The sequence below is a fragment of the Bos taurus genome, chromosome 3 (assembly GCF_002263795.3).
Source record: "Bos taurus isolate L1 Dominette 01449 registration number 42190680 breed Hereford chromosome 3, ARS-UCD2.0, whole genome shotgun sequence".
NCBI classification, from domain to species: domain Eukaryota; kingdom Metazoa; phylum Chordata; class Mammalia; order Artiodactyla; family Bovidae; genus Bos; species Bos taurus.
Window position 1 is genome coordinate 44,298,815 of NC_037330.1, and position 22,802 is coordinate 44,321,616.

Below are 22,802 nucleotides of genomic sequence, written 5' to 3' on the forward strand. Positions count from 1 at the left end.
AAAATGGCCAGAAGACATTTCTGCAAAGAAGACATACAATGGCCAACAGGCACATGAAAAGATGCTCGACATTGCTAATTACGAGAGAAATGCAAATCCATACTACAGTGTGGTGTCACCTCACACCAGTCAGAATAGTGGTGATTAAAACGTCTACAAATATTAAATGCTGGTGAGTGTCTGGAGAAAAGGGAACCCTCCTACACTATTGGTAGGAATGTAAATTGGTGCAGCTGCTATGAAGAATAATATGGGCGTTCCCTAAAAAACTAAACATAGAGTTACCATATGAGCCAGCAATTGCACTCCTGTGCATACATCCAGAGAAAACTCTAATGTGAAAAGGTGTGTGCACCCCAGTTTTCATAGCAGTACTATTTTCAATAGGTAAGACATGGAAACAACCTCAGTGTCCACTGACAGATGAATGGATAAAGAAGATGTGGTGTATGTACACAATGGAATATTACTTGCCCATTATAAATGAAATGTCATTTGCAGCACTATAGATTATTTTAAGTAAAGTATGTCTGGAAAAGAAAGACAAGTGTTATATGATGTCACTTATATGTGAAATCTAAACAATGATATAGATGAGCTTACAGAACAGGAATGGACTCACAGATATAGAAAATCAATCTATGGTTACCAAAGTGGTTGGCAGAAGGGTGATGGTGAAGGTGAATTAGGAGGTTAGAATTAACATATACACACTTCTATGTTTAAAATAAGCAAGGACCTACTGTAAAGCACAGGAAACTATATTCAGTATCATTTGAAACCATATATATATATATGCACTTTTCCTGCACTGGGTATCAAGCATTTTGTGTGTGCTTAGTTGCTCAGTCATGTCTGACTCATTGCAACCCCATGGACTGTAGCCCACCAGGCTCTTTTGTCCATGGGGATTCTCCAGGCAAGAATACTGGAGTGCAGTTGCCATTTCCTCCTCCAGGGGATCTTCCCAACCCAGGGATCAAACCCAGGTCTCCCACATTGCAGGTGGATTCTTTACCATCTGAGCCCTTATATATAAAGAAATATATATAGAAACGGATGGATGAAATCAAGGCCTTTTAGTTTGTAGTAAAGAAAAGGCAAAGGCTAAGAGAGTTCATGATAATTACCTGCAAATAATTAGTGGACCTTTTAAGGAAGAGAGCATGGAAGGGAGGGAAAATGGCAAAATAGCATAAGGAAAAAGTGAAAAAGTATGAAAGCAAGAGAAGAATGTGGGTTTTCCATGCTTAGCCACGATGCTGCCAGAGCCCCGATGATCTCTGCTCACCAGGCAATTCTGCAGCAAAACGTAGTGTAGTCGGTCTGGGTCCTGCTGTATTCTCCAGTCTGACGTGACTGAACCGCTGCAGTACTAAGAGCTTACTGTGCACTATTGCTGTGCTAAGTACTTTACCTGTATTATGTCATTTAATTTTTTCCACACTGCCTGGTAATATTTCTATCATTTGCATTTTATGCATCAGATCAGATCAGTCGCTCAGTCGTGTCCGACTCTTTGCGACCCCATGAATCGCAGCACGCCAGGCCTCCCTGTCCATCTCCAACTCCCGGAGTTCACTCAGACTCACGGCCATTGAGTCAGTGATGCCATCCAGCCATCTCATCCTCTGTCGTCCCCTTCTCCTCCTGCCCCCAATCCCTCCCAGCATCTAAGTCTTTTCCAATGAGTCAACTCTTCGCATGAGGTGGCCAAAGTACTGGAGTTTCAGCTTTAGCATCATTCCTTCCAAAGAAATCCCAGGGCTGATCTCCTTCAGAATGGACTGGTTAGATCTCCTTGCAGTGCAAGGGACTCTCAAGAGTCTTCTCCAACACCACAGTTCAAAAGCATCAATTCTTCGGCACTCAGCCTTCTTCACAGTCCAACTCTCACATCCATACATGACCACATGAAAAACCATAGCCTTGACTAGATGAACCTTTGTTGGCAAAGTAATGTCTCTGCTTTTGAACATGCTATGTAGGTTGGTCATAACTTTCCTTCCAAGGAGTAAGCATCTTTTAATTTCATGGCTGCAGTCACCATCTGTAGTGATTTTGGAGCCCAGAAAAATAAAGTCTGACACTTTTTCCACTGTTACCCCATATATTTCCCATAAAGTTATGGGGCTGGATGCCATGATCTTCGTTTTCTGAATGTGGAGCTTTAAGCCAACTTTTTCACTCTCCACTTTCACTTTCATCAAGAGGCTTTTGAGTTCCTCTTCACTTTCTGCCATAAGGGTGGTGTCATCTGCATATCTGAGGTTATTGATATTTCTCCCGGCAATCTTGATTCCAGCTTGTGTTTCTTCCAGTCCAGCGTTTCTCATGATGTACTCTGCATAGAAGTTAAATAAACAGGATGACAATATACAGCCTTGACGAACTCCTTTTCCTATTTGGAACCAGTCTGTTGTTCCATGTCCAGTTCTAACTGTTGCTTCCTGACCTCCATACAAATTTCTCAAGAGGCAGATCAGGTGGTCTGGTATTCCCATCTCTTTCAGAATTTCCCACAGTTTATTGTGATCCACACAGTCAAAGGCTTTGGCATAGTCAATAAAGCAGAAATAGATGCTTTTCTGGAACTCTCTTGCTTTTTCCATGATCCTGCAGATGTTGGCAGTTTGATCTCTGGTTCTTCTGCCTTTTCTAAAACCAGCTTGAACATCAGGAAGTTCACAGTTCACGTATTGCTGAAGCCTGGCTTGGAGACTTTTGAGCATTGCTTTACTAGCGTGTGAGATGAGTGCAATTGTGCGGTAGTTTGAGCATTGTTTGGCATTGCCTTTCTTTGGGATTGGAATGAAAACTGACCTTTTCAGTCCTGTGGCCACTGCTGAGTTTTCCCAATTTGCTGGCATACTGAGTGCAGCACTTTCACAGCATCATCTTTCAGGATTTGGAATAGCTCAACTAGAATTCCATCACCTCCACTAGCTTTGTTCATAGTGATGCTTTCTAAGGCCCACTTGACTTCACATTCCAGGATGTCTGGCTCTAGGTCAGTGATCACACCATCATGATTATCTGGGTCGTGAAGATCTTTTTTGTACAATTCTTCTGTGTATTCTTGCCATCTCTTCTTAATATCTTCTGCTTCTGTTAGGTCCATACCATTTCTGTCCTTTATCGAGCTCATCTTTGCGTGAAATGTTCCTTTGGTATCTCTGATTTTCTTGAAGAGACCCCTAGTCTTTCCCATTCTGTTGTTTTCCTCTAGTTCTTTGCATTGATAGCTGAAGAAGGCTTTCTTATCTCTTCTTGCTATTCTTTGGAACTCTGCATTCAGATGTTTATATCTTTCCCTTTCTCCTTTGCTTTTCACTTCTCTTCTTTTCACAGCTATTTTATGCATAACGAGTTCAAAATAGGTTGAATAACTTGTTTAAGTAAGTGGCAGAGCTGGGACTCAACCCAAAACTCTTTGATTCTAGAGCAAGTGATCTAATCACTGGGCCACAGTTCTCTCTTATAGGTCATTTTTACAAATTCCAGTCCATTTATTCATTCACACATGAAGCAGATATTGATTCATTATAGTAGTTTTCTTTTTAAACCATGACAAAGTACCACAAACATAGGGGCTTAAAAACAACGCTAAGTTATAATCCTAGAGTTCTGTAGATCTGAAGCCCAGTGTGGTCTCACTGGGCTAAACTGAAGGTTTCAGCCTGGCTGCATCCCTTCAAGAGGCTCTAAAGAGAATTTATTTCTTACCTTTCCAGATCTCAGAGGATATCTGAATTCCTTGGTTAGTGGCTCCCTTTCTCCATCATCAAAGACAATATCATAGCATCTTCAGGTCTCTTTCTGACTAAAGCTAGGGAAGGTTATCCACTTTTAAACACTCATGTGATTAGGTGACCTATTCGCAGGTTCCCAGGATTAGAGCTTCAGCATTGTTAGAGAGCTAATATTCTTTCTATCACAGGTCCATTCTGTGACAGAAAGTTCAAGTTTTGATTCAGGCAATATGAGATAGGAGGAGAAGGACAATAGCAAGTAAACAAATGCATATGCAAGACATTTTCTGATAGTGATGTGTATTTTCTGACAAAAGTTCAAAAATTCACTTTTCCCCAAGCATGCCTTTTATACATTCACTCATTCAACATTTTTGAGTACCTTCTATGTAAAAGGAGTTCTGTGCATTTCAAGTGGGCTTCCCTGGTGACTCAGTGGTAAAAGAATCTACCTGCCAATTCAGGAGACACGGATTTGATCCCTGGGTTGGAAAGATCCCATGGAGAAGGAAATGGCAACCCACTCTAATATTCTTGCCTGGGAAATCTCATAAACAGATGAGTCTGGTGGGCTGTAGTCCACGGGATCACAAAGGAGTTGGACTTGACTTAGTGACTAAACCATGACAACAACAATGAATTTCAGGTAGAATTGTGAATGGACAGAGGTTTTACTCTAATGGAATATTCTCATAGAGGCAACAGATAAGCATACATACACAAAATAGAGAACATGATTTTTAGGTAGTGGCAAATGCTATGAGGGAAATACTCCATGCTCATTCTCCTGTAGCTTTGCATTTTTCATGTATTCCCTCTTTTATTTAGTTTAATATTTATTTCAAGTGCTTACAGTGTCTCAGGCAAAGTACTAACTAAGCACAAGTTAGTACAGAACACAGATCTGGCTTATATGTCATTAGTGTAGTGAAGGGAACAAATTAGTATAAACCATGCATTGCGGTGAGTGCTGTGGGGATGATGCAGGTATTAGGAGACATACAGGGGGCCATGGGCGCTCTGCCTGGGTCTAGGACAACTTTTCCCCCCACTTCCTCTTCACTGAGAACTCATGCTCATCCTTCTGGATATAACCTAGATGGCTTCTCTTTGAATAATAGTTTCAGGTTTATAGTAAGTGCTTAACACAAACATTTGTGTTTTTATTTTTGTTTTATAATAGTATTGTTTTTAAAATTACACAGTGCTTTCTCAGTTTACCTAAGAGATTGATGATTATTCTTACAGTTGTGTCCATTCACATTACTACATGACATGGGCATTGTGATTGTGGAGTGAAAGTGTTAAGTCGCTCAGTCATGTCCAGTTCTTTGTGACCCCATGGACTATAGCCCACCAGGCTCTTCGGTCCATAGAATTCTCCAGACAAGATTACTGGAGTGGGTAGCCATTCCCTTTTCCAGGAGATCTTCCCAATCTAGGGATCAAACCTGGGTTTCCTGCATTGCAGGTAGATTCTTTACTGTCTGAGCCACCAGGGAAGCCTGGGCTTTGTTATTATATTTTAGTAAAAGCACTCAAGTAAGCAAAACCCCTTTATATATGTGTCAATTATTGTATACAATGTAGAAACAAGGGAAAAGGTGTTGAAGAATATACCCCAGCTGTTAGCAGATAGAAAATGACCAGTTTTGGCTTTCTGCATTTGGGCAAATAGACATTTGTGGGATGGATGAATAAGAACTGCCCAATTATGGCTAAATGGCTTGGCTTATAAGGTAGCGAGCATCCACTGAAGACTGAACAGATACCATCCTGCTCAAATCATACACCCTTCTGCTTGTGTTTTATTTTAGTTACATTTTGACATCTGGTTAACCTAGATGGTTTCATAACTGAATTAAAAACCAAGAGAGCATAAATAATCAATTTCTGTCCTGCATCCAACTTGCTTAATAGTTTCTTATGCCATAATTTCCTTTTCTGCAAATTAGGGATAATAGACCTTCTGAAAGGATAACACAATTAGACTGGTTAAAAGGCAGTCATATTCATAAGTACTAGAGAACCAGAAAGTTTTCTAGTATGTATAAGTGAAAACTGAAAATTTTCTTTTGTGACATCCATGCCAACTGAAAAAAAATCTGTGCATTATAAAGGATTATGATCCACTTTAAAGTTGAAAGTATTTGAACAAATGTCACCCTTCTTTCATAACCCTTTGCATTCAGTTTTCTTCTCTTCTGGTTCTGGACATTAAGTGGGATCTGTTGGAAGAAGAGCGAAATCTCAGGCTATTCCTATTATAGAAGCTCCTTCATGAGTTTGCATAGTGACCAGGCTGTATCCTGGGGCCGCTTATAAACAATACTTGAGTCATACAACTTAGGAATGAATTGAAATTTAAGCGAAACTTAAGAGGATCACAGCCCAAGCTCAAGGATTACTAATAAGCCAACACAACTTGGACAAGTAAGGCCTGAGCTCTATCTGAGGTGGCCTCTGGAGATGAAGGAGAAGGCAAATACTTTCCAAAGTCATATAGATTCTATAGAAGATTTTCTACACAAACCACACTTATACCATTTCCTACTTCTCCCTAATAGTAGAGTACAGATGTAGCCTCACCCCTATGTGCTCTGGTGGCCTTCTTTCCCCTGTTTTTAATTTTATTTCTCTTGCATTCACTGATACTTAGTTTATGTCCACTGGCCATTTTTTTCCAGGCAAGAAATTAATCAAGAGAGAAAGGAAGGGTGGAGGCACCAAAATGCTCTATCCTTACTTCCCTTTGACATCTCTCTTTCTCAAAAGTACCACCCTCAGTAGTCAAATTGCGTATTCTTTATAATAAGCTTTATCTTGAGTCAATTTTTTTATCTGTCAAATGAAGGTAATGATGATATCTTACAGTTATTTTGAGGACTTCATAAGTAAAATGCTTAGAACATTGTCTTGAACAGACATCGCTCATGAAAATCATAGCTCTAATGATTATTGGCATATTAATATTATTCAGTTATCATTTCATATTCATTTTGTTTTAATGAGGATGGTTGTCTTTTAGTGTTCTGACAGACATGAAGAAATGCAAAGGTAAGAAGTCAGTAATGAGTCAGAAAATCTCACTAGCAGCTTAAATTTCACTCCCTGTTTATATGCGTGAGTCAAATAAGAAACTACTCTACTAGATGCATCACTGGAAACCTGAAGTGGTGTGATATTCTTGTCTTCTTACTCATGTGGGCAGATGTCTTTAATATATTCTCTTGGAATGGCAGAAGCATCCTTTTCTCTTCTCATCTCCTCCTATTTCTCTCTCATGTCTACTTATTCTTCTTAACTGAGATTATTCAGCTCTTCTAAGCACAGGCTTAGAATACACAGACGTAGCTCTGAAGGTCATATGCCAAAATGAAGATAATCCAGCTTTTTAAATTTATTTCCTAGAGCATTGAGACCTAAGATAGTTTGCAAAAGGCTAGGACTTGGCTAGATAGAAACCTTGTATCATATGAACTGTTTAAATATTCATAGTGTGTACTGGCAGCTAACAGGGCTACAAACTTTGCCCAGAAAAAAAAAAAAAGAAAAAAGAATTACTGAATTTCATAGCATCCAAAAATGGCTGCCATGGACTAAAAGCTTAAGTGCTGATTTTGGTTTAATCTCTTAGTCAAATATATATATTTTTTATTCAACTGAGGACAATAGGCAAGTGGTTATATGCATTTGTAAGTATTTTTCTGACTATATTATCAGTATCAGATTCTGACATTAATGTCATAAAAACTTATTGTACTGTGAAAGCCATCTCTTTAATAATTACTAGTGACTTGAAATAGGGGCTTCCCTGATGGCCCAGACAGCAAAGAATCCTCCTGCAATATAGGAGACTAGGGTTCAATGCCTGCATCAGAAAGGTTCCTCAGGAGAAGGGAACGGCCACCTCCTCCAGTGTTCTTGTTGGAGTATCCCAAGAACAGAGGAGCCTGGCAAGCTACAGTCCTTGGGGTCACAAAGAATTGGACACAACTGAGCAACTAAACACACACACGGTGACTTGAAATAACTGACACATTCCTTCACAGTCAACAGATTCACTTCTATAGAAATGCATATAGGAAATTATGAGCAGTTGAGCTATAAAATAAATCAAATTGGGGAAGAACTGCGTTTCTTGACATGGTGTCTCGCAACTTGAAAAGATTTCATTCTGTGCAACCAGCTGACACTTACACGTTCTTCATTAGCATATATGAAGATGCCAAAAATGTAGGTGTTTACTGCTTATTTTGGTTTAACTGACACATTTCTCCCATATAATTAAGGGGTTTTTGTTGTTGTTCTTATACTGGTTGATAAAATTTGTTAAAGTATTTTCACAATTTCAGATAACAGCATAAAAGTAAATGTTTGTACTGTAATGAACTTTAAATTCTTTTTTCCAAGTAAGATCTATTTAGTGAAATCCACTTGATTTTGTTTTTTATAGATATGCTCACAAGTTTGATTTTTATAAAGTATGTGTGCACTCTCAGTAGCCAGTCCTGTCCAACTCTTTGTAATACTGTGCATTGTAGCCCACCAGGCTCCTCTGTCCATGTGATTTCCCAGGCAAGAATACTGGAGTGGGTTGCCATTTCATGCTCCAGGGGATCTTCCCAACCCAGGGATCAAACCCACACCTCCTGCATCTCCTGCGTTGGCAAGCGGATTCTTTACCACTGAGCCGCCTGAGAAGCCCCTTTTTAAAGTGTTCATCCTCTCAATTTGGTATACACAAATGTAAACATTAGAAACATTCATTAGTTTTCCCTTTCCAATAGTATTTATATAAAATGTAAATTCAGATAAAATGAGAGTAAGTAATTAAAAGTTTATGAAAAGTGACTTGGAATGTCTGCAACTCAATATCTTAAATGATTAATGTTACATAAGAATTGACCATTACTTAATATAAGGTAAGTACAATTAACTAATCACTACTTTTAAACTCTACTTTTAAGAAACTTCTTCAAAAAATGTATAAACTGTAGTTAATTATTTGAATTATATAAATATATCGGTTCCTATAAATATGTGTGTACAGATACATGTATAAGGTGTATATCAAGGAAATACATTCACGCTTTTTGTTTGCTATTTCAGATGTACATTACCAACACAATCAAAGCCAAAGGAACAAGACTTGCTAAGCCCGTTTTATGCCTAGGCTTAATGTGTTTGGCTTTTCTTACTGGACTCAACAGAGTTGCAGAATATCGAAATCATTGGTCTGATGTGATAGCAGGCTTTCTGGTTGGAATATCTATAGCAGTATTTCTTGTAAGTACAAATTTCTTTACATATAATTTATTTCTTAATTAATGTGTATAACCACCTAGTAGACAATACAGGTGTGAATCACTGGGTTTAGCTTTTGAAAGGTGTCTATGAAATGGAAATACATATGTTTTAAATCACTCATTTCTTTCTTCTCCTTCATTTGTTCTGCCTAAAGTCAGGCTTGGGGTGAAAAGTGCATATTTTCTACATTTAAAAGTGAAGAGAATATTTTCATGCAAAGTGGAATGGGGCTGAAAAAACACTCATACCTCCCTAGATGTTTTTTCTTTTGAATTTATTTTTTGATTGGAGGAAAATTGCTTTATAATATTGTGTTGGTTTCTGTAGTACAACAATGCAAACCAATCATAATTTATACACACACACACACATATCCCTTTCCTGTTGAGCCTCCCTCCCCAGCCCCCTCATCCCACCCCTCTAGGTAATCACAGAGCACCAGGCTGGGCTCCCTGTGTTATATAACATCTTCCTACTATTTTACACATGATAGCATGTATATGTCAGTGCTATGCTACTGTCTCAATTTGTCCTGTCCTGTCTTTCCCCCAATGTGTCCACAAGTCTGTTCTTTACATTTGCATTTCCATTCCTTCCCTACAAATGGGTTTTTAAGACTGGTTTATTTGAATGTTTAAAAAATTTCCTCAGGGCACTTAGCGTCCTGAAGTATGTAGAGTATCCCAAAGTGCCCTGGTGCCTCCAAACAGCCCTCTCCTGAGCTGCCAAGTCCGTGAACCTGATAACAGGTGAACCTCACTTGTGAGATGAACTGGTCGCCTTCAGTGACTGAAAATCCATGGAGAGTTTCCAAGGCAATATCACTCAAATCAGATTTTGCCAGGGAGTGAAGAGCACACACAGTGACTCCTAATGAGGCAAGCCTGCCATCTCTACTTCTGTGATAAAAATCTCCTTGGACTATTTGTGTAAATTTTAGTTCTGTAGGTTTAGTTGTTTCAATCTGGCTTTCAGTTCAGCTCAGTCGCTCACGTGTTCAACTCTTTGTGACCCCATGAACCAAAACACACCAGGCCTCCCTGTCCATCACCAACTGCCGGAGTTCACCCAAACTCATGTCCATCAAGTCGGTGATGCCATCTACCATCTCATCCTTTGTCGTCCCCTTCTCCTCCTGCCCTCAATCTTTCCCAGCATCAGGGTCTTTTCAAATGAGTCAGCTCTTCACATCAGGTGGCCAAAATATTGGAGTTTCAGCTTTAGCATCAGTCCTTCCAATGAACACCCAGGACTGATCTTCTTTAGGATGGACTGGTTGGATCTCCTTGCAGTCCAAGGGACTCTCAAGAGTCTTCTCCAACACCACAGTTCAAAAGCATCAATTCTTCGGCTTTAGACTTAATTAATCCTTTATAGGTATGGATATGCAACATTTTTGTTGTAGTTGTTGTTTAGTCTCTAAGTCATGTCCAACTCTTTTGTGACCCTATGGACTATAGCCCACCAGGCTCATCTGTCCGTGGGATTTCCCATGCAAGAATACTGGAGTGTGTTGCCATTTCATTCTCCAGGGGACCTTCCTGACCCAGGGATCAAACCAATGTCTCCTGCATTGGCAGGTGAATTCTTTACTGCTGAACCACAGGGAAGCCCGATGTAACATTTTACCTAGATGGAAAAAGGTGTAGACTACTGAATAAATCAAAACGTACTTTTGCATTGACACATTGCAAGAAACAGTTTATATTTTAATTACATTTAAATTGTTTCTCAGGAGTAACTTTCTTTCTTCAGCTTCTTTTCACTAGTTTATAACAGTACGTTAAAGCTTATACAGACTTTTCCAGCTACCAATGATTTGCACACTGTATGTGCCGGGCATTTTATATAGGTTATTTCTTCTAGACTTCTTGTGGTAAAAGTAGTGACTATATCCTGATCCCTTTCTAGACCGTTTTCTATTTTTCTTTCTGATGCCTTTCCTTGCTGTGTCCAAGGTCCCTTGGAAACTTAGGCTTACCTTCCCTACCCCCAGAGATATCCTGTAGCCTCATGCAAACAGGGGCCCAAGCATGGCCCCAAACCTTTCCCTTGCTTTCACTTAAGACAGTTGAAACAGGCTAACTTTTTATAAAACAAACAAAAAAAATGCTTCACATAAATCCTAAGAAAATAATCATAGGCACAGCAAACAGCATGCCAAAAGTTGAAGCATCAAAGCACTAGCGTCAGACGTAACTGAATTTTTAGTCCGTGGGTCTGGAACATCTTGGCTGGTATTTCATCAGGCTTCATCTCCTCTTGTGGCTGTGGCCATCTTCCCTTGACTGCCAGTGAACATTGTGATACCTTGCAAGGTTAAGCCTAGAGCACTCATATCTTCCTTTCGCTTCCTCGTCTGAGAACCATGTGGGGAATGATGAATTGGACTAGGGGTCCCCCTTGAGCTCAAGACCCTCTTACTGCACATATTCAGAACCTTCCATAGGGCCCTTCAACCATTCCCATGCATCCAGGGAAAGGACCTTATAAAAAGGTCATATGGAAGTGCTTTAACCATGTAATGGCTAAACAAGCTTTTATGCATAAAAATAGTGTTTCTGATTTTACTGTGTCAGTGTAAAAGTATGTTTTGCTTTATACAATGGTCTCCTCCTAAACCCATAGGAGGAGAAGATGAGGTGCCAGCAAAGATGTTCCAGACCCATGGAGCTGAAATGCAGTTACATCTGACAATAGTGCTTGTTAAAGGGGCCTGCAAAGGGGTCATAAATATGACTTGGCTTCTCTGGGAATCTGTTGCTGGAGTCAGACAGTAATGGCCAGTCTATTCCCTCAAACATTCCCTCCTTTTCTTCTTTCATGAAACAAACATTTACTGAGACCCTACTCTAATCCAGGCATTGTGCTTGGTACTGGGAATAAGTACATGAAAAGGATACAATCCAGGTACTTAAATAGATTGCAGTCAGGTGGGACGAGATGGACATGAAGAGTTCTATAGAGGATGAACGTAATGGTAGATGTATGGTACATATACTCAAGAGATCTACTCTGTTTGAATTAGGGACAAATCAGAAAGAAGAGACAATATATAAACTTGAAGAGTTTGTAAAGCAGAAAGGTGTAGCTTGGGGCATAAGGAATGAAGGGCAAAGAGCACAGTGCACTGGCAATATGAAACGTATCATAAAATAAGCATGTATGAAGCCCCTAATGTATTCTAGGCCGAAGGCACAGTATGCATCTGGCACCCAGAAATGATACCAGTCGTCCAAGATGGGTGACAAGAAGGGGAATGAAGAAGCACACAGGGGACAGCCTGAGCCTTGTGTGCTATGACAGTAATTTGGGCTCTTAAAAATGTAGGTGATTTGGCAGCCTCTGTCAGCTTCCAGACAGCTGAAACAGAAAAAGTCTGGTTGAATCTCATCCTCACTATCTACTCAATTTGTGCCCTTAAGCAATTTACCTAACCTCAGTTTCTTCCTCTTTAAAAAAGGTTCAGTTCAGTTCAGTTCAGTCGCTTCGTCGTGTCCGACTCTTTGCAACCCCATGAACTGTAGCACGCGAGGCCTCCCTGTCCATCACCAACTCCAGAGTTTACCCAAACTCATGTCCATCGAGTTGGTGATGCCATCCAGCCATCTCATTCTGTCATCCCTGTCTCCTCCTGCCCCCAATCCCTCCCAGCATCAGGGTCTTTTCCAGTGAGTCAACTCTTCGCATGAGGTGGCCAAAGTATTGGCGTTTCAGCTTCAGCATCAGTCCTTCCAATGAACACCGAGGACCAACTCCTTTAGAATGGACTGGTTGGATCTCCTTGCAGTCCAAGGGACTCTCAAGAGTTTTCTCCGACACCACAGTTCAAAAGTATCAATTCTTCGATGCTCAGCTGTCTTCACAGCCTAACTCTCACATCCATACATGACCACTGGAAAAACCATAGCCATGACTAGATGGATCATTTGTTGGCAAAGTAATGTGTCTGCTTTTTAATATGCTGTCTAGGTTGGTCATAACCTTCCTTCCAAGGAGTAAGGATCTTTTAATTTCATGGCTGCAATCACCATCTGCAGTGATTTTGGAGCCCAAAAAAATAAAATCTGACAGTTTCCACTGTTTCCCCATCTATTTCCCATGAAGTGACGGGACCAGATGCCATGATCTTCGTTTTCTGAATGTTGAGCTTTAAGCCAACTTTTTCACTCTCCACTTTCACTTTCATCAAGAGGCTTTTGAGTTCCTCTTCACTTTCTGCCATAAGGGTGGTGTCATCTGCATATCTGAGGTTATTGATATTTCTCCCAGCAATCTTGATTCCAGCTTGTGCTTCTTCTAGCCCAGGGTTTCTCATGATGTACTCTGCATAGAAGTTAAATAAGCAGGGTGACAATATACAGCCTTGACGTACTCCTTTTCCTATTTGGAACCAGTCTGTTGTTCCATGTCCAGTTCTAACTGTTGCTTCCTGACCCGCATATAGGTTTCTCAAGAGGCAGGTCAGGTGGTCTGGTATACCCATCTCTTTCAGAATTTCCCACAGTTTATTGTGATTCACACAGTCAAAGGCTTTGGCACAGTCAATAAAGCAGAGATGTTTTTCTGGAACTCTCTTGCTTTTTCGATGATCCAGCGGATGTTGGCAATTTGATCTCTGGTTCCTTGCCTTTTCTAAAACCAGCTTATACATCTGGAAGTTTACAGTTCACATATTGCTGAAGCCTGGCTTGGAGAATTTTGAGCATTGCTTTACTAGTGTGTGAGATGAGTGCAATTGTGCAGTAATTTGAGTATTCTTTGGCATTGCCTTTCTTTGGGAATGGAATGAAAACTGACCTTTTCCAGTCCTGTGGCCACTGCTGAGTTTTCCCAATTTGCTGGCATATTGAGTGCAGCACTTTCATAGCATCATCTTTCAGGATTTGGAATAGCTCAACTAGAATTCCATCACCTCCACTAGCTTTGTTTGTAGTGATGCTTTCTAAGGCCCACTTGACTTTACATTCCAGGATGTCTGGCTCTAGGTGAGTGATCACACCACCGTGATTATCTTGATCTTGAAGATCTTTTTTGTACAGTTCTTCTGTGTATCCTTGCCACCTCTTCTTAATATCTTCTGCTTCTGTTAGGTCCACACCATTTCTGTCCTTTATCGAGCTCATCTTTGCATGAAATGTTCCTTTGGTATCTCTGATTTTCTTGAAGAGATCCCTAGTCTTTCCCATTCTGTTGTTTTCCTCTATTTCTTTGCGTTGATCACTGAAGAAGGCTTTCTTATCTCATCTTGATATTCTTTGGAACTCTGCATTCAGATGTTTATATCTTTATTTTTCTCCTTTGCTTTTCACTTCTCTTCTTTTCACAGCTATTTGTAAGGCCTCCTCAGACAGCCATGTTTCTTTTTTTGCATTTGTTTTCCATGGGGATGGTCTTAATCCCTATCTCCTGTACAGTTTCACAAACCTCCGTCCATAGTTCATCAGGCACTCTGTCTGTTAGATCTAGTCCCTTACATCTGTTTCTCACTTCCACTGTGTAGTCATAAGGGATTTGATTTAGGTCATACCTGAATGGGCTAGTGGTTTTCCCTCCTTTCTTCAATTTAAGTCTAAATTTGGCAATAAGGAGTTAAATAAGGTTACAGTCTCCTTGAAGGATTGTTATACAGATTGATAATGTGTAAACGAAATGGTGTGTATGTTCAGTGCATGGCCACACGGATGACTGAAATAATTTTACAAATGAGAGATTGTTTACTTTCAGACGCTTTTACTCTGTGATAAGATTTGTGCTTTAAAAATATGTTTTCTGGAAAATAAAGTTCTAGGTGAGGATAGAGACAAGTTATGCAGATCCAGGGAAGTGGTGGACGGGCCTCTGATTGCACAGAGGGAGGGGAAGCTGGCTGGAGGTGGGATGGTTTGGAAGTTGATGAAACAGTGGAATTGATGAGGATGAAGTGGACAACAATCTATGATGATTTTCGAGTTTCTTATTTGGGCAACTAAGTAGAATATTTATTTCAAGCAGTGACTACAGCTCTGGCTTGCAATATCTTGGAGTGTTTTCAATTATTCTGCAGTGTGTGCAGATCACTAAGATGATTCCAAGATAAAATTAACACTAACCTACTCCAAGCCATTGTATGTCGGTTCAAGGCATTTGTGTCCCCTGTCACCCACATCCAATGTCTAGCATATGCCTTTGACTCACTCTCCTCCCTCATCCATCCCCACACCCAGTGATTCATCTAGTTGAAGCTCGTTTCCACTACAGAATCTTTCTCCCATGTCTTATTTCTTTGCTGTTCTGATCATCACTTCTTGATTGTAGAGATCTAACTGCTTACCTCTTCTATATCTATCGGTTCCTAGCTACCTTCTCACTTTAGACTCTCCTCCAAATGCCTTGCATGCTGCTTCATACACATGATAATATAATTCATTGCTAATAAAACAAACAGAAAACCAAGCTGCTTTCGTGCTGGATTAAATCAGACACTTCCATTGGGCTCCTGGGATCCTCCAGAATCTGGCTGCACTCTTCCTGGTCAAGTTTATGTTTCCCTTTTTTTTACAGTGGAAATCCCACACTTGGAATCCAGTCAGTTTTCTTCCTCTCTCACACACCCTGTCCAGCCTGCACATTGCCTCTGCTGGAATGCTCCTGTGTATATTTTAGAGAACAAAACAGGTGTGGGAGTCAGAAAAACCTAGATTGAATCCTGCTGTTGCCACTTTTTTTTGCCAGTTTTCCTCAATGTGATATTGACCATCCCACGTAGCTCCTTATTATTCCTAAAGTGTGGCCTCCCCTGAACTGTATTTAAAGTGATTACCTCTCCCCCCGGACTCCTTTCCTCATTTCCTATTCACTTTTCTCCACTGCATGATTTTGAGTTTTGTCTTTTGCTCTCAAACCCTCTAGAATGTAAACCACTTACAGAGATGGTGTTTGTTTTCATCACTGTATATTCCCAGTGTTATATAGGAAGTTCTCAGGAGATATTTGATGAATGAATGAATGAACTGTTTTATTTATTTCCCAGAGCTCTTTTGAGGGTTAAGTGAAATCACATATGTAGTCAAGTCAGTCAATTGCATGGTACAGAGAAGGCTATGGATACCATACTCTTCACCTTTGATGACTTTATTATTGTAGATTGATTCATATTATTTTATAAAAATGGACACCTCAAAGTACTTGCAAGAAAGATGGATATTACAGTGTCAGGCAGGATAATTCAAGTTTACTGACCAAAGCAAGAGCTTGTCAGGTTATCATGCATTTTCCTAATAGTAATAATAAAGAGTTATTTGAGTATTCTTTACTGCATTAACTCAATTAATCTTCACGCACGGTGAGACCCAATTATTATTGTCCTAGTTTTGCAGATAAAGCAGACAGATCTAGTTATATTAAATAATTTGCCTAGCTCACAGAATTAGTAAATAAAAGAGCCCAGGATTAAGCCCCAGGCCTGGTTGACCCCAAAGCCCATGAACGTAACCCCATACAGCAGAGATGTTTTATTTGCCACAAGGAAGAGGCAAACTGACCACAAATGGATCAGATTAATTTATTATCACTACTGGAAAAAGAAAACAAAAATGTATATGTAATGGTAACTTATTACTAGTGTTATTTTTTGGAAGAGAGAGTAGAATTATACTCATGGAAACCACTAATGTAAAAATAGAATGTTTCTAAAGAAAGTCACTTTCAATTATATAGGAACATCAGAAAATTTGAGAATTTTTATCCTGGATTCATGCTCATTTATTAATCTGTTCATTCACCTGGCACTGAGAATAGAATAGTGATCAGAAAAAGAAGCATGTCTGCTTCCATGGAGATGATAACCTTGGAAGAGAATCACATCAACCAGAATGCTATGCTTGCAGATATATAATTTCATATAGAGATAGGTATTTCAGAGAAAAGAATCATAGGTCCTTGCCAGCAAATAAAAACAGCCTGGGATCAAGGAAGACTAATAAGGCGGTGATGCAGAGATGAGATATCACAGATGAATGAGATATGATGCCCAAAGACAGTGGAGATGAGTATTCCAAACAAAAGGAAGTGAAAGGAAACAGAAGGTGTTTGCAAAATAGAGAAAGAAGGCTGAAAGGTGGACCTGAGTTTACATTTTGAGAGGAATGAGAAGCCAAGCCACAAAATAGTTTTAAGGAGGTCGACATGATAAAATTTGCATTTTGGAAAGACCATTCTCACTTCTTTGTAGAGAGGGATTGGAGGGAGTCAAGATTGGATTTAGTCTTGAGAAGGCCATGCAGGAATTCAGGCAAGTAATGATGATTGCTTAGTCTTTGGAGTTGGTGTTTGAGATAGAACAAGGCAGATATAAGAAATCAAAATCTTTAGGAGGAAGAATTGAACAAATTGAATGACTGGTTGAGTACAAGAGGTGTTCAAGCTTTCAGCCACATGCAACTGCATTTGGGGATGAGGGGGAATTACCTTTCCCTGAGAGGATCCAGAAAAGGATCAAGGTTTGGAGTAGGGTCAGAAGATGGGCACATCTTGGGTTTTATTTTGAACGTTTGTTGAATTTTTCATACCTTTGACAACCAAAGAAATGGAACTGACCTTGCTGATCTGTCACAACCTCTTCACTTTCAAATTGAGAAAACTGAGACCCAGAGGACTGTCCAAGAACAGAACATGCAGACTCAGCCTCAAAAACCATGTCTATTGCTATTTCCTATGAGCATTTTTCTAATAGGAAGTCAATTTCATATTTGTGAATGTTACCAGACAAGACTTACTAAATATTTGAATATGATTCTAAGAAAGGTATGATAATTTCCTTCCTTATAATTTAAATAATAACAGTAATGAAGAGTAATCATTATGTTAATAGATGCTTTAATGAATATCTGCTATGTGTTAGGCATTTAAATATTTCACATGTGAATTCTTAGCTGCTTCAGTGGTGTTGTCCTGACCCTCAATTAAGGCAAAGAGATAACTGGTAATATCTTTCAGAGTTTTCTGAACCAAAATTAGTATAAAAAGCAATTGTACTAATTTCAATAGCCACTATTAAATCTGTTCTTCATCTAATGACTTCCATTTGTCTGTGTATATAGTTATTTCAGAAAATTTTAATTCAGAAGAATTTGTAGCAGTTTTTTTTCACCTGCTGATTTTCCATAAATTTATATAATATTAATGGTGCTTCCCAGGTGGCCATAGTGGTAAAGAACCCACTTGCTAATTTAGGAGGCATAAGAGACGAGGGTTTGATCCCTGGATTGGAAAGATCCCCTGGAGGAGGGCATGGCAGCCAACTCAAGTATTCTTGCCTAGAGAATCCCATGGACAGATGAGCCTAGTAGGCTACAGTCCATAGGGTCACAAAGAGTTGGACATAACTGAAGTGACTTAGCATGCATAATATTAATGCAAAGAAAATGTGTGTGTATGTATATTTCATGAAATGGGTATGAAACTGCTGTTTGTTATATTGTTGTTGGCTCAAATTCTTGATTATATCCTTTGCTGCTTCCACACCAAAATGGCAGAGCTGAATACTTGCTGCAGAGATTGTATACCCGCAAAGCCAAAAATATGTCCTATCTACTCATTACAGACAAAATTTGCTGACCTCTACTTTAGGTCAGTTACTGTCTATTAGTCCTTTGTAGGCTCATCATTTGATAGAATGTTTATCAGGTACCCATTTCCAAATCTTTGCTCTAAAGATCTTGATGGTAATGATGAAATTGAGTATTAAGTTATTAGGCTTTGATCTGTGCTTCTGATCTGTAATTATTCAAAGAATTGAAAGGTAATAAGTATATATCCATTTGCAAGGAAATTTTTTCTGAGATAAAGTTTAATAGTGTGTGTTATTTTGCAGATTTCAAAATTTAATTTAAAAGCTGGAGAACAATCAAGATGTATTGACCTTTGAAAATATTCAATAATGAGCCCTACACTTTCCAGTGTGATCTGTGGAAAATATACAATGTAAACCTGTGATAGTATATTAAGCATTTATTTATTAAATGAATGTTAAGTTATAAACTAGCTACAAGTAAATTCTGTATTTCAGTTTGATAATAGAATATAAAACTCAGAAAAAGAAGGCTCAAGAATATCTTACCTACTAGTTCAGTATAAGCAATATAAGCAACTAATTTTCCTGTATTATTTAAATCACTAATTCTTGAAATTTGATCCACCTACATCAGAAGCTTTAGAAATGCCTTTTAAAAGTGGCAACTCCTAAACCTTATCCTTCTATCTATGAAAGCAGAATTTTTAGGAGACGCTTAGGAACGTCTTTTTTTTTTAAGTACCAGAACTTTATTTTCATGTACAGTAGAATATGAGAAATTCTGGTTTAGTATGGGATATAATCAATTGAAACAAGGGTCAGTTTGCTTTGTGTAAAAGGTCTTCTATTTTAGTGGTAGCCACGGTAAGCTGTTGTTGAAATGCCAAATATATATGGGATGCGATAATAGACAATAAACTAGGGTTAATGATGCTACTAAATTAGAAAGTGCCAATCATAGTAGGTGTATTATGAATGTAATGATCTTGAAGCAATGGGATATAATTAGCATTTAAATTAAGTTGTAGGTTAGCCACATTAAGGAAAGGTTAGCTTGCTATGAATTTTTATAAGGTTATGGTGTTATTTTTATCAGTTTGAGCATTGACTATAACCTAATTTAATGAAAATTTTGGAATAATAGCATTGTCATTATTAACTGAGCTACATATTAATTGATGAATACTCTTGAACACACTTGCACTGGACTACAAGATAAATTTGAATGTAAAGTTATAGACATGTAGTATTTAAGTCATGCCAATACTTTATTACTGTGATTAATCAGGCTGCTCACAAAGATCATGTTTATAGGGAGCATGGCTATGTTTTAATTGTATTTTTTCCTGAAATTGTAGGTTGTATGTGTGGTAAATAATTTCAAAGGAAGACAACCAGAAAATGAGCACACACACACGGATAGCCTGGCACAGCTGCCAATGATAAGCATTCCTCGAGTAGAAAGTCCTTTGGAAAAGGTAACATCTGTACAGGTGATTCATAATTTAAATTCTAAAGTGCGATTGTTCTCTAGAGCAAATGAATAATTATTCTTGAGAGTTCTTTCACATTTTTTATTAGCTAAAATAAGCTCAGAGTCTAATGTGGTATTTAGCAAGAACTTAATCACTGAAGAGAACATCTTTGAAAAATGCGTATCACATAGAAAACATTTCTTGGAACCTCTCAGGCTTAAAAGTTGAGTCTGTACATGGACTGTGCTGTAATTTGCCATAGCTTTAAGATAAGGAACGTTATACAGTGGTCCCACGCATGGGCAAAATATACGTTTTACTTGAGAATGTATACATTTTTAATAATACATATTCCATTTCTTCCATGCTTCATTTATATGAAAATCTGTGTAGTGTAACTGGCACATACTCAGGACTCAATAAATATTGTTAAATCTCAGTGTGTAAAGTTCTGGCCTCAGGGAAACACCAGTGTGCTTTCCTGATCAGGGAGGCCCTGAGGATCAGGCTGGGCTTAAGGGAGCCTGATGAGGTAGCACTTTGAGTAGCAGGTCAAGGCCTCATGGAACATAGCAATGAACAGAAAAACCAGGTTATAATAACTTTTCTTGAGACTTCTGTGAGCTAGATAGGTTAATATTTCTTAAGCGATGATGCATTCATGCATGTATGTAACTGGTTAAATGACTGCTCATTTAGTGACAGAGGGTTACTAATGGCTTCTCAGCCCTGTCCACATCCAGATTTTGGTCAACATCTTAGATGAAGTTATTAATAGATGCTAATTTGGGGTTTAGATGGTATGAATCTGTGGAGGGGTCATAGAGGATACATGCTCAGTCATGTCTGACTCTTTGCAACCCCATGAACTGCAGTCCATGGGATTATCCTGGCAAGAATACAGAGGTGGGTTGCCATTTCCTACTCCAGAGGATCTTCCTTACCCAGGGATCGAACCCACGTCTCCTGCAGCTCCTACATTGACAGGTGGAGCCTTTACCACTGAGTCATTCACCTGGGAAGCCCCAGGTGAATCTGTGAGGGATAATTGATACATTGGATGAAATATTAAAAATTCTTGGAAGATTGCAATAAATGTACAAATAACAATTAACTAGAAATAAAGGAAGCATTTCATATTTGGACTTTAAAAAGTTCCTGTAGGGCAGGGTATGTCTACGTTAACTGCACAAATGCAAAACACTCAGAGGGTTTAAGAGTCTACCATTCCGCATGGGTCAACAACATGATATGACTGCCAGAAGTTAATATAGTTTTAAGTCCCACTTAGGGAAAATGATATCCTGAATGAGGGATTGATGGTTTGCTTTCTCAGGTAAACTTGGTATACTGTGTACTACCCTTGGTGACATGGTTATCAGATGAACTTTGATTAAAACATAAAAGTTGACAGTAAATTTTTTTAAGTGAGTAAATAGATGTGTCTAAGATGCTGAGTAGAGTCAAAGTCATGAATTATGAGACTGGAAGGAACAAAAATATTGTTTAAAAAATAATAAGTTTATAGGAAAAGGAAACTCAAGAAAGAAGCAATAGCTTCCCATAAATATCTGAAGGACTGTTGTATGACAGAGGGATGCAATTTGTTTTATGGGATCTCAGAGATCACAATTCACATCAGATCAGATCAGTCGCTCAGTTGTGTCCGACTCTTTGCGACCCCATGAATCACAGCACGCCAGGCTTCCCTGTCCATCACCAACTCCCAGAGTTCACTGAGATTCACGTCCATCGAGTCAATGATGCCATCCAGCCATCTCATCCTATGTCGTCCCCTTCTCCTCCTGCCCCCAATCCCTCCCAGCATCAGAGGCTTTTCCAATGAGTCAACTCTTCGCTTGAGGTGGCCAGAGTACTGGAGTTTCAGCTTTAGCATCATTCCTTCCAAAGAAATCCCAGGGCTGATCTCCTTCAGAATGGACTGGTTGGATCTCCTTGCAGTCCAAGGGACTCTCAAGAGTCTTCTCCAACACCACAGTTCAAAAGCATCAATTCTTCGGCGCTCAGCCTTCTTCACAGTCCAACTCTCACATCCATACATGACCAGAGGAAAAACCATAGCCTTGACTAGACGGACCTTTGTTGGCAAAGTAATGTCTCTGCTTTTTAATGTACTGTCTAGGTTGGTCATAACTTTCCTTCCAAGTAGCAAGCGTCTTTTAATTTCATGATTGCAGTCACCATCTATAGTGATTTTGGAGCCCCCCAAAATAAAATCTGACACTGTTTCCACTATTTCTCCATCTATTTCCCATGCAGTGGTGGGACCGGATGCCATGATCTTCGTTTTCTGAATGTTGAGCTTTAAGCCAACTTTTTCACTCTCCACTTTCACTTTCATCAAGAGGCTTTTGAGTTCCTCTTCACTTTCTGCCATAAGTGTGGTGTCATCTGCTATCTGAGGTTATTGATATTTCTCCTGGCAATCTTGATTCCAGTTTGTGTTTCTTCCAGTCCAGCGTTTCTCATGATGTACTCTGCATAGAAGTTAAATAAACAGGATGACAATATACAGCCTTGACGAAATCCTTTTCCTATTTGGAACCTGTCTGTTGTTCCATGTCCAGTTCTAACTGTTGCTTCCTGACCTGCATATGTGTTTCTCAAGAGGCAGGTCAGGTGGTCTGGTATTCCCATCTCTTGAAGAATTGTCCACAGTTTATTGTGATCCACACAGTCAAAAGCTTTGGC

General features: G+C 39.2%; 1 protein-coding gene across 4 annotated transcripts in view; it reads left to right on the forward strand.

Annotated features, from left to right (window-relative positions):
* The window catches only part of PLPPR5 (phospholipid phosphatase related 5), a 133,936-nt gene that overhangs the window by 80,476 nt on the left and 30,658 nt on the right, over positions 1-22,802 (forward strand). For 2 of the 4 annotated variants that reach the window (XM_003585865.6, XM_024990060.2), the window contains exons 4-5: positions 8,865-9,041; positions 19,974-20,093. In XM_003585865.6, the coding sequence (XP_003585913.1) occupies positions 8,865-9,041; positions 19,974-20,093 (297 nt within the window). Of the gene's footprint in view, positions 1-8,864; positions 9,042-19,973; positions 20,109-22,802 lie in introns of all 4 variants that reach the window. The other 2 variants (XM_005204247.5, XM_010803287.4) reach the window with 2 other exon arrangements.